Source organism: Taudactylus pleione, unplaced genomic scaffold, assembly GCF_031769625.1.
Source record: "Taudactylus pleione unplaced genomic scaffold, aTauple2 ptg000201l, whole genome shotgun sequence".
Lineage (NCBI taxonomy): Eukaryota > Metazoa > Chordata > Amphibia > Anura > Myobatrachidae > Taudactylus > Taudactylus pleione.
Window position 1 is genome coordinate 58,986,579 of NW_028284603.1, and position 15,479 is coordinate 59,002,057.

Below are 15,479 nucleotides of genomic sequence, written 5' to 3' on the forward strand. Positions count from 1 at the left end.
CACGTCTCTGCCAACTCCCTGCTGCTTATTGTGAGTGTTTTAATCACTATTGCAGCAATGTATATAATGTCCTTCACTGTACTGTAAGTTACTTGTTTGTTTTTTGTTCACTTATTCATTTTATGTACTATGTAAGGCATTGCAGAACACTTGTGGTGCCATATAAGTAAAGGATAATAATAATAATGATACAATACTTTCCTTTAAAACCCTTATGATTCTGTGATCTTCTCACACAGGTGAGCATCACATATAAAAAAAAAAACATAGTGTATAATAATTGAAATGATTATACACTATGTTCTTTTATATGTGACATTCATCTGTGTGAGAAGATCTAAAGGTGGGTACACACCTGAAAGATATATCTGCAGATCGTGTCCCTCATGGGCTTTGCCTCCCCTTACTTATACTATCATTTACTCCTAACTCCCCAATTGGCACCTAACACTTGGTTGCTAGCGCCCTGCTGCTTGTGCTATGCTGCAGTGTTTATAAACCATGTCCTTGTCCTGCATTGTTTTGTACTACTATTACTGTTTTTCTTATGTGCTCATTTATGTACTGTGTAAGGCACTGCGGAACCTTTGAGGCGCCATATAAACAAAGCATAATAATAATGATGGTCGTTCACACTGAACGACCATCATCTATGTGGGAGCCATGGGTCCCGCTGGCCGAGATGCGGGGCCGCCCCCCTCCCTGTGGCGGCTGCTGTGTGTGTACTGGCGATCGACTGATCGCCCGTACACACTTGCCGTTGGACAGATATGTCTGCAGACATATCTGTCCATCGGCTGTGCAGCACAGCCAATGCGATATGTCTGTGAATTATGTCATTCAGACATATCGTCTGTACACACTAGCCGACATGCAGCAGATATATTGGCCAAGCAATTGATCGGCTAATATATCGGCCAGTGTGTACCCAACATAAAACAGAGGGGGTCATTCAAGCGGGTCGTTGTTCCCCCACTGCGCATGCGCACGACGGAGGGAGCACCAAAGGGGGCGTGCTGTTGATGTTGATTGACAACACGCCCCCTCTGGTGGGCGTGCCGGGGGCGTGCCTGCCAGACGGAGGCGTTCCCATGGGAACGCCTACCGTCTGAAGCTGGCCCCACTGACATCACTAGTGATGTCAGTGGGAGTGATTTTGGCTCTGATAGAGCCAAAATCACTCCAGGGCTTGCGGCAGCGAGACCCTACCGCAGGGTCTCTGTCGCAAGCCCGATGGTCGCGACCATCGTGACCATCATCATGGACGCTCGCATATGCTGTAGGTGGTCACCCACAGCTATGTGAGCGGCCAGGAGGCTGCTCCATTTTCATGGAGGAGGGCACTGATTCAGAGCGAGCGCTCTGGTCAGAGCGTTCGGCTCTGAATCAGGCCCAGAATCCTATATAAGCATTTTAAGTTGAGTATTGTTTCATTAGCTTATCCAATTTAAGCTCCACGCTGTGTTTACTATATAGAGTGACACTTGTTTTTTGTGTGCAAAACTAGAACATACAGGGGCTGCTAACATTTTTAAGCACTTATTGTCACTTACCATATATCTTGATTCATCTTCTCTTTGCTAATTCTGATTAAAACACCATCTGCGACCGCTGACCCACAGATTTTATAGGAAACATTCCTAGCTTTTACCAGTATCCATGTGATGAATCCTCTGACAGCAGTAAACATTTTCGATGTAACTGTTGCTCAATCTCTAATTTAACTAAATACTCTGCTTTCCTTCCCCGACACAGATATCCGGAGATTCAGAAGAAGATGCAGTATGAAGTAGACAAGGTCATTGGCAGAGATCGCTTACCTTGTGTGGATGATCTATCCAACTTACCCTACATCATGGCCTTTCTTTATGAGTTAATGCGCTTCAGCAGTTTTGTTCCTGTCACCATCCCTCATTCAACCACAAGAGATACCGCACTAATGGGCTACAATATTACCAAAGACACAGTGGTATTTGTCAATCAGTGGTCAGTCAATCATGATTCAGTGAAATGGTCAAACCCTTCAGAATTTGATCCATCTAGATTCTTGGATGAAAATGGGGTTATCAACAAAGACACAGCAAGCAATGTGATGCTCTTCTCAGTGGGTAAACGGCGATGCATTGGGGAAGAGCTAGCAAAGATGCAACTCTTCCTTTTCGCATCTATTTTGGCACATCAGTGCAGATTCACTGCCAATACAGCCGAGAACCTCAACCAGCAATGCGACTATGGCCTGAGCATCAAACCTAAGCCTTTCACTGTCAGAATGAACCTTCGGGATGGAAATATGGATTTATTGGACAATACTGTGCTTGGCATGAAAACCGAGGAGTGAATTTTTTGTTTTCCTATAGTCCTTTAACAACTTATCACTGGGGTCAAAATGGTTTATTAAGACTCATACTTAATACATTTTAAAGTCCTGTATACCACAGGAAAGCACCAATTTGCTTTTGTATGTGGTGAGAACATTTTAAGTGATGAAGTTGCTGTTTGCCCCATTCTCATTATCATGCCATGCTGAGTGCCATCATCGCTGACCTTTAAATTAATAGACTTCTGACCTTCACATGAAGATTAATAGCCCACTTATGAAATATTTAAGTATACTCACAGTCAAAACCTATGACAATAACTGAGTGATCCAAATGATAACTACCCTTCTAGGATCAAAGCCGATCTATATAGCTAAAATATTTTTGTTTATAATATTCATGCAAATTATTCATCACAAAGCTTTACAACAGTATATATTGGCAAAATACAAATTTTCCTTAATTTGTGACAGTCATTGAAGGTGAGATCCATCAAGTTGGATTTATTTATAAAGAGGTTTATGTAGCAAGCGGTGAAAAGCGTGGAGAAGTTGCTCATAGCAACCAATCAGCTTTGACGTAGCATTTATCAAGTGCAGTCTATAAATTGATAAGTAAGAGCCGATCGGTTGTTATGGGCAACGTCCCTACTGGTCCTTTTCTCTGTTTCATACATAAACCCCTTATTTTTTTTTAAGCCCCTTTCCACCAGCATTATTATGGGGTTACCTCTCCTTGACAAATTATAAATCTTGAGGTCACAGAGTGCTGTACTGTATTAGGGTGTCAAAGGGGTTGAGCAAAGTTTCTGCAGAGGTTCCGAGTGAGAGAAGAAAGGTGTTTTATTTTGAAATTAGGAATGGGGGCAGGAGAGCTTTGTAAAGAGAAAAAAAAAAAAGTGTAGCGTGGCTGACATTCATTCATGCACGTTCCCAAAGCCATGAAATATGTTGGCTGTGTATTGGCACGAAAGCAAAAGGGAAAGTATGTTTGTGGGTGCTGAGTGATAAGTATGTAGCAACAGTGCTCTGAGACTTGTAACAGCAGGGTTGGGAAACATTTTAATAAAAGTTTGGAAGCCACGGCCAGCCTGCATGCTCTTGAGCTCACAAGTCTTTATGGCAAGTGCCGCTGTCACAGGACTGCCAGTCTGGTACGTCACATAGAAAAGTATTTAACAGATATTGCAAACATGCTAGAAACGTCTAAGGACCAATTAAAAAGCTTGGTAAATCTGACAGCATCGCATCCCCCATAGAAACTATGGGTGATGTGCAGTGACCGCAGCAAATATCTGAGATGTCTGCTGAGATCCATCCGTACTACATCTGGGAGATACTTTATATAATTGCGGTATGTTGCATATATTTAATGATAAATGGGCTTAGATGTGACATGTTGGGGATGTAGAATTGATTTTGAGGGATGTACTCTGCATCCCAACAGTCGGGATACCTGCGGTCAGAATCCTGACTGCTGACATCCTCACGGTGAGTATTGGAGTTAGGGTTAGGCACTAGGGGATGGGATAGGGTTAGGCAGTGTCTGGGGCATGAAGAGCCCACCAGGGAAATGCAATAGCAGGGACCTGCTGAGGGGGCGTGGCCAGCCACTAAGTGGGTGTGGTCATCCACTTGAGTGTAGCCGTGGAACAAAGAATATGGAATAATATTATGCAGTCTCAGGTACGCAGACACAGCACTGTGTAAGAGGCAGAGGCATCTGTGTACCACTGACCCACTGCACCACACAATACACAAAAATGAAGATAACCACACAGCTCAAACACTAGTTTAACTTATGCTGGTGGCACACCTTCCGGCTGATCCGACGACTTAGTTAACAATTGGTAAGTGCATAAACCAATCGTCCGCCCAATGTGTCGTGCCTGATATTACAACTGAGCTGGCATTTAAATGTGCCCTTACAGTTGAGATGTCAGTCACCGGCGGTCCCTGCAGCAAGTGTATGGATGGCCAGCGGACTGCCCGTACACACAGCCAGATGTGCTGATATATCTGCGGATATAGCGGGCATCGGCTGTGCTGCATGGCCGAAGCGATATGTCATTCACAGACGTATAATCTGCACACACCTGCTGAAGCTCTGCAATTACTGTATATATCGTCCGTTCGATTTAATGGACAATATAACTGCCAGTCACAGTGTGTACCCAGCTACAGTCAAACTGGTGAAAATACATCACCACCATGACATCTGTAAGGGGCTATGGGGTGTGGGTTTCATGTATGTGGAGTTTGTGCATTTATTTAAATAATCTTATATATAAAATTCATTGGTCTGTTTGTTTGTCTGTCTGGTTATGCATTCAGACAACCCTGCACCGATTGAGATTAAACCAATGCGAGGTGGTCCAGTTGGACCGGACCAGATTTTAGGGGGGGTTAGGGTCCCGGTCGGATCTCCCATTGGTATACACTGGGCAGAACTCTGACCCGGGGAGCCTATTCTGAGCATCCACGGGCTGGATTTGGATGAAAACTTTCACATGGGGGTGGCAATGGATCCCAGAATCAGGGCTGCCATCAGAAATTGTGGGGCCTGGGACTGACAGAATAGGCAGCCCCCCCCCCCCCATTATTCAAAGCAGTCTGTGCGCCCTTCCTTTTTTTTTTTTACACACATCACTCCCCCCCGTTATTGAATGCAGTCTGTGCCCCTTCCTTGTTTTTTTTTTTTAAAACTCCTCACTCCCCTAAGCCCCACCCCCACCCCCCCCACGTTATTGAGTACAGTCTGTATGCGGTGCCTTTTTTTTAATATATATTACCTCCCTCCCCCCGCGGTTATTGTGCGCCATCTCCCCACTTACCTTGTTTACGATAAGAAGGATCCTTTGGCGGCCACTTCCTCCAATGCAGATCCTCTTGATCCGCGGCTCCTCTGACGTCGCCCTCGCCCTCCAGTGGCGCGCCGTGACGTCACGCGCGCTGACTCCAAAACAGGCTTTATTGAAAGCTTGTTTTGGAGTCTGACTGTCCCACTGTAATCTGATGGAGGAGCGGCCCGAGCGGGCTGGGCTGCCTCCTCCAGCTCCATAATTTAGTAACAGGGGATGGCCGGCAGGCCCCCTTTCCCCTCTTCAAGGGAGTAGTTGAGGCTGCAGGCTCTGCAAAGGTGGTAGTAGCGGGCGGGGACTGGTGGTACTGCAGGGCTACTGGGGGCAGAGGTAACCATGACTTCAGTGTGGCACAGGGCTAGGAATTGTGTGCATCGCGGGGCTACCCGATCACTTTGCCACAGTGATCAGCGGGACACTGGTGGCAGAGGTTTGGCTACCTGGAGGCATGGCTGCAGACTGGGCTGGATGGGAGACCGGCGGTGACACTAGGGAAACAGGCAGCTGCTGCAGTGCAGGGCTAGGTGGGGAATTCTCTGTGCTGTGGGGCTACCCCACTGGATGCAGATCTGCGGCTACCTAGAGCACATCTGCAGCTGCTCCCACTATTACACCCTTATTACCCTCACTCATTTATACTATACCCCCAAAACAGCATCAATATACACCCTGAGAACAATATACCTTCATAATATTAATACACCCCCTTTGTACCATTAAAATTATCATAAACCCCCCCCAGATGACAGTAAATGTATTCATTCACCCATTACTCTCCCCATGCACTTATCTCACCATAAAGAAAGCTGCCTGGTCTCAGCAGACTGCAGAGCTCCAGAGGATATAGTAGGATTAACTCAGAATCTGGCAGGTAGAGGAGAGGATGGGACAGAGACTACAGGAGGAGGAGGACAGAGACAAGGTAGAAGGAAAGGGGCGGAGACTCACAAAGGAAAAGGGGTGGAGTTTAAGGCAATGTAGGAAGCAGCAGAAACAGTCTTACAGGCAGTAGTGGCCAGCCCCAATCATGACAGTAGTCATGTGACCCGCTGGGCACCCTAGGGGGAAGTTGACAGCAAGAACATGCTAGATAGTATCACCCCCCCCCCCCCCCCCCTGTCGTGGCCTGCTATGTCCCGCCCCTCACAGAAAGGGGCAGAGTCTTAAAACAGTGGGGCCCACTGGGGAATTTCCCGGCCTCGCAGTACGAGTCTGGGGTTAAGTTGCGGGTGGGGGGGTTAATGTTAGGCTATGGGAAAGGTGGGATAGGAGGAGGATTATAATAGTTACAAATATCTGTCGGTATTCTGTCGGGATGCAGCTATGGGTATTCTGACCGTCGGCATCCTGACCGTCGGGATCCTGTACTCATCTTGATTTTGATTTTACAGAACAGATCCAGTAGTGGAAGTTGAGACCTGATAAAATAAATTTCTTTAAAGTAACACAACTTGGAATAACTAAAGCCTTCTGCATCCTCAAGCAGATTTTGCAAATCCTTGAAGTTTCTCAAAGTATCTCAGATTTGTGCTGCTCATTATTTAATAAATGAAACGCTGAATCTGTTATACATTTGATATATGTAAAGCATTACACAATTATTCTTACTGTCTTTGGGCCTGATTCAGCACGGATCGACGCTGCTTAATCGCAAGCAATGAATCTGCGAAAATATGCTAATGTCTGCCACCGCTCAGCCAGCATAGAGACGCACAGTACTGCCCTCTCACATCCGTAATACCTCACAGTCCTGCATATACATCGGCAATATCAGACAACATTGGGCCCTCATGCACAATTACAGCAGGTCTGACCTGTCTCAGAATTTACAAGTCTCATCGCATACACATTGAGTACTCTGGCTACGTAGGCAAGCGCAGTGGCTAATTCATGCATGGCCATGCAACGGCGTTCAAATGTTTCTGCAACCACTCCCCCATCACCAAACGCTCACGGCCTGTCACTCATTTTGCGATAGATTCCACAGTGCACCCGTAATCCCAGTGCAATCAATGTGCACGCGCAGTACACAACAATCAGCTGATCTGCGTACACAGTTGCAATTGCGATAGATGCCGAAACAGGCCCTTTGTTAATTATAGCAAGAGAATTTTGTTTGGTTCACTTTCAGCTTCAGCAGGCTGAGGATACACAGACGGGGATGATTTTGAGTTGAGAGAAAAGCAAAACAAAGCAAGTAACTGAGCGCCTGGATAAACCATGTTGCAATACAAGGGTCCAAAATCATTTATTAATTTTTGTTGCATGCAAGGTAAATATTGGCTGCTTTTGCATGTAGAGCACAAATGCTGGACTGCTTTATTTTTACACTGCAATTTAATTTTGAGTTTGGACACACCCCTCTCAAATCTTAATATCTGCATATTTCAAATCTGCCCCACCTGCAGTGCAAATACTTTTGCTCCCACCTCATGAATCAGCCTCAGAGAACACTGGGTCCAGGTAGTGCAGTTAATGACAGCGCCATCTTTCTTTGCTCTTGAACACAAGCAGCCATTTGAAGTCCATTGAATTTGATTGGTTTCAGAGTTTATGAAACCAAAGCAAGCAGCATTTTCATTGGCTGCATTGACATTTTTTCTAAATGAAGTCCTGCAGTAATATGTATCCTCTGATTAGTCAGTCTGCATCAGATGAAAGAAAACAGGTGTAGCCCTAGCAGTATTAACAATGAATAAATAAATAAAATAAATAAATTAAATAAAAAACAGTGTGGCGGTTCTCAAAAGGGCCAGGACCCAGGGTAATTGTCTTAATTGCCCCCCTCAAATGCTGACCCTGATCTTGAGTGACCTACTGTATTGTAAACCAATATGTTTGTGAATGAAGCCTATTAACATACTAAGGGACCTATTTATCATTGATTGCTTTTGCAATGCGATTAGGGCATGCCAGTAGCACCTCTGATCGCATTGCAAAAAGCGATCTCTTTGGCTGGATGTATCATCTGGGACATGCAGGGACACGGGCTCCAAAAGGAGCCCTTCCCTGCGATGTCTCCGCAGAGCGGCCGGCCACTACATAGGCTACAGCGGCTAACGCCATCTTCAGATGGCGTTAGCTGCGGGGGTCAATATTTGAAATGCATTGCATTCTGGATATTGGTACATTTGGCAGCATCGCTTCCCCTATAGAAACCTATGGGGAGATGGCCGCCAGCCGTAATGGAGGGATCACAGCAGGTATCGGAGATACCTGCTGTGGTCCCTCCATAATACATTCGGGGAATACTTAGTATTTGAGGTAAACCCCCGAAAAAGGTACATTTTAATAAATGGGCCCCTAAGAGGTGCCTCAAGCTCCCATGTTTTCAACTTGGATAGCTGTAACCTTGAACTTTTAGTTCCAAGAATTCAGACCATACGTAATATGGGTCCAAATAGAGTAGGTAGAAAAATTGTGCTTGAGGGTTAAAATATTGGTGCCAAAGGAGAACAGCTGCACAATTACTGTATTGTCAGGTCTTTGCATACTGTATTATAATGACATTCCAGTGCTGACTTTATTCTTCAACCTCTGAGTTGTCTTACCTGCCCTCATGTTATCCAAATGTGATATTTACATTGATAAAGTAGAAAATGAAAGTATAAAAAACAGTATTGTGACAGTGACAGCCAAAAATGTAACATGTTTATGAAATTTAATATAAGATAAAATCCAATTCATGTAAACAACAAAAACTAAACATTCAGGAAAGCCATAACACCGGCCAGAGATACGGGACCTTTGGGGACCAGGGCTTATGTAGGATATTTCTCTCTAAACTGATTTTTATTATTTTTTTAGGATATTTTTCTCAATACAGTATCTGCTACAAAATTAAAATGTCTTTTGTTAAGATTCTGAAGCATAGTGGAAAATGCCGTTTTGGGTCATAAATGAACCAAAAAGGTCTAAGGTTGCCACCAATTTGCTCTTCTCGAACTTAGCATACATCTGTGAAACTCCAGTTTATTTTTAGATCTATGTTAGATCAATGTTTTGTAGGACGTGTATTCCTTCATGTATTTTGTACTTTTTTGTGTTAGAAGAATAACACAAATCTTTTTGTAAACTATTTTAGTTTTTCCTTATAATTATTTCATGATCTATGCACTGTACAGTACTAGGTGTTCATTGTTCAAGTTTTTAACTGCTCTTAAAGTGAACAAGTCACTTATTGGTAGTCTTGTCTAAATGAAGCCTGAGTTACAGACAGAACAATGCTCGAGAACAGCCTTCTCCATAACATCAAGTTCCTTTTAACGTTTTCCTGTAGTGACCATTATTTCATTTGATTCTAATATCACAGTTTTGTCACTTATATTCTGGAAATATGTTATGTAAGCTGTAGACATTATAGAATGTATTCTGTAAATCAATAAAATACTGATAGTATATTAATAAAATTGTATTGCACATGTATAATAAATACTTGTATTCATACTGCAAGGGATTGCAATGTTTTACTAGTTATGCTAATCTATAGGGGTCAGTAGTAATGTTAAGCATCAGATTTCTTATATGGCGTATGGGCCTTTCATGAGTATTGTTATCATGCCAAAATACTTCTCTCTCTCTCTCTCTCTCTATCTATCTATATATATATATATAAACGATACTGTTTCAGAACCTCTATACACACCTTCCTATACCTTCTAATGTCCTTCTAAGGATGACGCTAATTTGTGTACGCAGTCATACCATAAATAAGGACTTAGACATGGAATCTGTGGTTCCAAAGCACAAGTGATATTCAAGTAAAAGTTCACACAGTTACACGCAATTGATCAAGACACAATTTAGGCGCAAAAGGAAATTATACAGACCGCAAGTACAGTATACATACGCAGGCGCTTCCGGACCCAGAGATAGGCATCAGCAAGAGACCCCTCGTCATTCAGCATTCAGCACGAAGACCCAGAATCAGCATTCATGCACTCATATTTATACCCCCCCAGAATAAACAGGACAATAGGGAAGTCTGTTGCTGATATCATTGGTTCCCAGGGGTGAAGCATCTGTTACAGCACATTTAAAGGCTGGTTCAAATAGACTCTCCCTGCCTCTAACAGCTGGGGGTCTTCCTCTTCACGCCTCCTGCAGCATCCTAACAATTATTCCTAAAATATACATTTTGTTGCTTGTAGGCTCTGCGATCCATAACTCGGGAATGCGTGATGCGATCTCCCCACCGATAACACCGGAATACTGTAAAAAGGATACGCATCAGTACAACTCCAAACATGACTTGTTTAGCATGTATAATACCTTAGTTATCAAATATCTTTATTTCTCAGCACTTAAACTAACTGAACCAACTTAAGTCATACACTTTAGAGCTTATTGAACCTTATGTGTGGATATGTAATGTGTGGGTATTGAGGGTTTGATATAAGGATGCTAGTTAACTTGGGGCGGTTGCGTGCGCATAAAGCTAATAAAACAGCGGTTTCATACAAAGTCCTATGCATTCGCTAATATGCGACTAGTTAACAGTGCAATTGTGTGTATTAATGTGTGTATGAGAAATGGAGATAGATACAAACGCATGGTGCTATTAGTATTATCGCCACATATACTAAAATGTGAGTTTATCTAAAATGGCGCTTAGGTGGCCATTCGCAAAATGGCATCTTGTGATCTCATTTTCAAGATGGCGTCTTGCGGCCATTCACAAGATGGCGTCGCCGCGATTACATTTTAAACTGAACTTGTCTCAGCCAATTATTCAGCTTCGACAGTCCACCCTTTCATAGCAAACAACATGCTATCACAATCTGCTATTAGAATTTAATTTAGGCCTACATTTACATATTATTTGGTGTTATTATGGGATGGCACAAGGTGGTTCTTTATCCATCAATAATGTGTCTCTGGGTGGGGACATAAAACTACTATTATACGCACACCGTGGATCTTGGAAGATCATGTGAAAGATGTGGGAATGCACCAGTCTTATAATAGCAGTCTTGAAGGGGAATTGAGACTTTACATTATCTGAGGTGTTCTATGAATCACATTTCAATAATACATTCTATGCATGTCTAAATATAATACATCAAACGATTGTATTTCCTAGTTCAGGGTTGTAATGCAGTTCTATATTTACCTCAGTATACATATTGTCATTACTGACCACCATCATAGTTTCATTCTTTCGTTTCACTCTGTCTTTACATTTTCCACACTTCAACACAATAGGAACACACCAGACGCATATGCCAATTATTATGATGACAATCAGTATAAGGATTAAGAATTTGCCTAAGCTGGCGATCACTTCCTGGACCCATTCCCCTAGACCTGAGAACCATTTTACTGGGTTCAGCCATGACACCCATCCTTCTATCTTTTCCCCTACTTCAGCCACTGAAGCGTTATGGTTCTTGCAAAATTCCCACTTTAGCTGCAGAATTTCATCCATTCTCCGGTCTATCACCTCCTTAGGGTCGCTGGTATCATTGGTGACATAGGTGCAACATTTTACTCCAAATTGGGTGGCCAATGTTACGCAATACCCTCCAGTAACAGCAGTTAAATAATTCAACACTAGCCTGTGTTGCACCAGTTCTTTCTTGTACGCTTGCAATTCTCTCCCTGTATACCTGAATGTGTCATCGTACATCTCGGTGATATTATCTATTAATTTAGCAAGTTCCTGGATATATCTAAATTTAATGTACCCCGAGCGATCCTGGTGGGGTCCAATGCGACCAGAACTTGAAAGCCAGTTGTCTCACTGATTAACTGAGTGGCTTTATGTATATCACCAGGTACCATATTTCTTTTGCCTCTGTGTTCATATTGTGTGTGAAGATATGGTGACGGTGTGTTTTTATGTATACCCAGCATTTCAACATGTGTGAGGGTCATAACTTCTGGGACTACTCTTCCCAGGTAACACAAACCTTCGGAACTCGGGGAGAGCCATTTATACGCTTTTCTTCCACAGATGAAATATACATTATCAGGGAGAACATAAGGAATGGTATGCATCATTATCATTAAGCACATTTCCCTTGCAAACAATCCTATTTCTGGTTCTTCCATCTGATACATGCAAGTTTCTGGCTGTATTATTTTAGCACAATAACCATTTGGCACCTTACCAATAATTTCTTTGGTGGAACTCAATGTATACCGATACCTAAAATGTTTCCCACCAGACTTAATGGAGCGCAATAGATCATGGTTTATGGACTCATTATCAGCTCTTTGTGAGAAGGTCATCATCTGATTATTCCCCGTCACTTCCCAACTCCCGGGTTTATTGGGGTTGGTTATGTTTAAACACAAAAGTGATCTATCTACTTGGAATTGATAGAGTTTGAAATGAGGTGGTTTGGATGAGAGGAATTTTCCATCCAATGTTTTCCCTTTTTGTAATTGTAAAATTTCCGTGATATTCAGTGGAAATGGCACCAACCCTACGTTATGCTGCCCCTGGGGCACATGTGAACACACCCAGCAATCAGTTTGATTTAACACTTTGCCTACCATGCTATGATAATCCTCTAGAGGATACCCACCCCAGTATGGATTATATTTAGGTTGGCACCGTTGGATACAGTTCTCATCAACTAGGGACCCACAAAGCTCACAAATACAGGAATCTTCAGATGATAACCCTCCACACCTTCCCCGAGTATCCGGAATGACAGCTCTTTTAACAATAACAGTACTAAGATTGGAAAGACACTCCCCTGATTGGCATTGCACTCCTCCTGATTCCACTCCATCAGCACTGCCATCAGCTCCCGTTTCCTCAATCGGTCCCCCATCACAGACACTGGATATCCCCGGACTGACCAGGATGGTGAACACTCTAAAAGAGAATATGAAAATGAACACAGCAGGCCTGTCCATTGTCACAACAAGACCTGCAAATTTCTCTCAGTTCAGGTATCTTACTACAACTTTTTCAATCCTCCCGGAACAAGCTCGCGAGCGACAAATCCACACTATCAGCTTTGTCTCCGACTTGTTTCTCCACCAGTTGATTGACCTTTTTGCAGTGAGTGGAATGGACCCAGGTATCTCTCTCGGCCACCTTCAAAGATGTAGTACTCGTCAGCAGCACCTGGTACGGACCTTCCCACCGATCAGTCAACCAACCTGAATGCAAGAAATTTCTGATCATTACATATTCTCCTGGTTCAACATCATGAAAGTTCGTTTCAGGCATATCATTAGACAAACAATTTCAGTTTCTGCTGCTGTTGTTTTAACTGCTTACTCATTGATATAAGATACTTCACAGTTACCTTGTTGTTAGCCTTTAGATCTTCCTGTGGACTTATAATCAAATGAGGTTGTCTACCGAACAATATTTCAAATGGGGACAGATTCAGAGGAGGTCTAGGAGTGGTCCTTATGCTATGTAGGACCAAAGGTAACGCTTCTGGCCATCCTAGTCCAGTCTCTGCCATGATTTTACTTAGCTTATTTTTAATAGTCCCGTTCATCCTCTCTACCTTGGCACTGGCTTGCGGTCGGTAGGGGGTGTGAAGTCGGCTATTAATACCCATCAGCTTACACATATTTTGAAAGACATCACCTGTGAAATGGGTACCCCTATCACTCTCGATGATTCTAGGGATACCGTACCTGCATACAAATTCCTGAACTATTTTCTTGGCAGTAAACGCAGCAGTATTAGTGGCCGCTGGGTAGGCCTCAACCCAGTTAGAAAATACGTCTGTGCACACTAATACATACTTAAGGTTCCTGCAGTGTGGTAATTGGATGAAATCAATTTGTATCACATGGAAAGGTCCATCAGTCGGTGGAATGTGGGACGGTTCGGTAGGGATCGCTTTCCCTATGTTCTTTCTCAAGCAGGTCAGACAGAACATTGCTATCTTCTCTGCTTGTGAAGAAAAACCTGGTGCGCACCAGTATGCCCTTACCAACTTGCACATACCCTGTTTACCCAGGTGAGTCAGACCGTGTGCTGCCTCAGCCAGGCTGGGGTAATATGCCTTGGGGGCTACTGGCTTACCATGTCCATCCCTCCAGAGCCCAGAGGACTCTTGCCCACACCCCTTGGACTTCCAAATGGATTTTTCCTGAATTGAACACAAATTTTGCATCTCAATTAATTTCAGCATATCAATAGTTTGAAATGACATAATTGTTTCAGTTGGAGGAAACATTTTTAACCCTGCTGCCCATTTTGCAGCTTCATCAGCTCTGTTGTTGCCCAGTGACACCGGGTCATCCTCACATGTGTGGGCTTTGCATTTAATTACTGCCACTGCTTTGGGCAGTTGGATTGCTTCTAAAAGATGTTTTATGTGTCGGGAATGTGCAACTGGTGTGCCTGCTGCTGTCATAAAATTTCTCAGACACCATAGAGCCCCAAAATCGTGCACCACCCCGAACGCGTACCTCGAGTCAGTGTAAATGTTAGCAGATTTGCCTGCTGCCAGTTCACATGTTCTAGTCAGTGCTACTAACTCTGCCACCTGGGCTGAGTGAGGAGGACCGAGAGGTTTAGCTTCTATGATGTCTGTGTCATTTACAACAGCATAACCTGTACATAATTCACCTGTGTCTGTTTATCTATGACAACTCCCATCCGTCTAAAAAGTTACATCCACATTCTCTAAAGGTGTGTCATGTATGTCAGATCTAGCAGTAAAGGTCTGATTCAGATGTGTCATACAATCGTGCGTATCATTATGTCTGCCGAACTCACCTCCCGCCAGCAACTCCTCTCCTTCCACCCTTTGTACATTATGTTGTACATATGGTAGGTATGTTGCTGGGTTCAGCGTACTGCAACGTTTAACAGTAATATTTGCAGGAGCGATTAGAGCTAGTTCCCATTTGGTGAACCTAGCCGAGGAGACGTGTCTGGTTTGAGCTAAGTTCAACAGAGCAGATACAGCATGGGGAGTGTAGACAATCATATCATTGCCCAATGCTACGTCCTCACTTTTACTCACCAATAAAGCGATAGCTGCTACACTTCTCAAACAGATGGGGAGTGATCTTGCTACCATGTCCAATTGGGCACTGTAGTATGCAACGGGCCTACTGGCATCACCATGTTTTTGTGTAAGGACACCTGCAGCACAACCATCGGCTTCCGTACAATACAAATCAAAAGGTTTTTCATAATCAGGTATTCCCAATGCAGGAGCTCTTGTCAGACTATCCTTAAGATTAAGGAAAGCCTGTTCTGATTCCTCTGTGTGTATGACACGATCGGGCTTTGAGGAAGAGACTAATTCCTGTAAAGGTAAGGCCAAAATAGAAAAACCTGGTATCCACACATTCCCAAGAAGGTACGA

At 43.4% G+C, this 15,479-nt stretch overlaps 1 protein-coding gene across 2 annotated transcripts in view; it reads left to right on the forward strand.

Moving 5' to 3' along the window:
• Window positions 1-9,592, forward strand: part of CYP1B1 (cytochrome P450 family 1 subfamily B member 1) — a 32,430-nt gene extending 22,838 nt beyond the window's left edge. For both annotated transcript variants that reach the window (XM_088477401.1, XM_088477402.1), the window contains exon 3: window positions 1,756-9,592. In XM_088477401.1, coding sequence (XP_088333527.1) covers window positions 1,756-2,338 — 583 coding nt within the window. In that variant the 3' untranslated portion in view covers window positions 2,339-9,592. The remainder of the gene's footprint in view (window positions 1-1,755) is intronic.
• The last annotated feature ends 5,887 nt before the right edge of the window (window positions 9,593-15,479 follow it).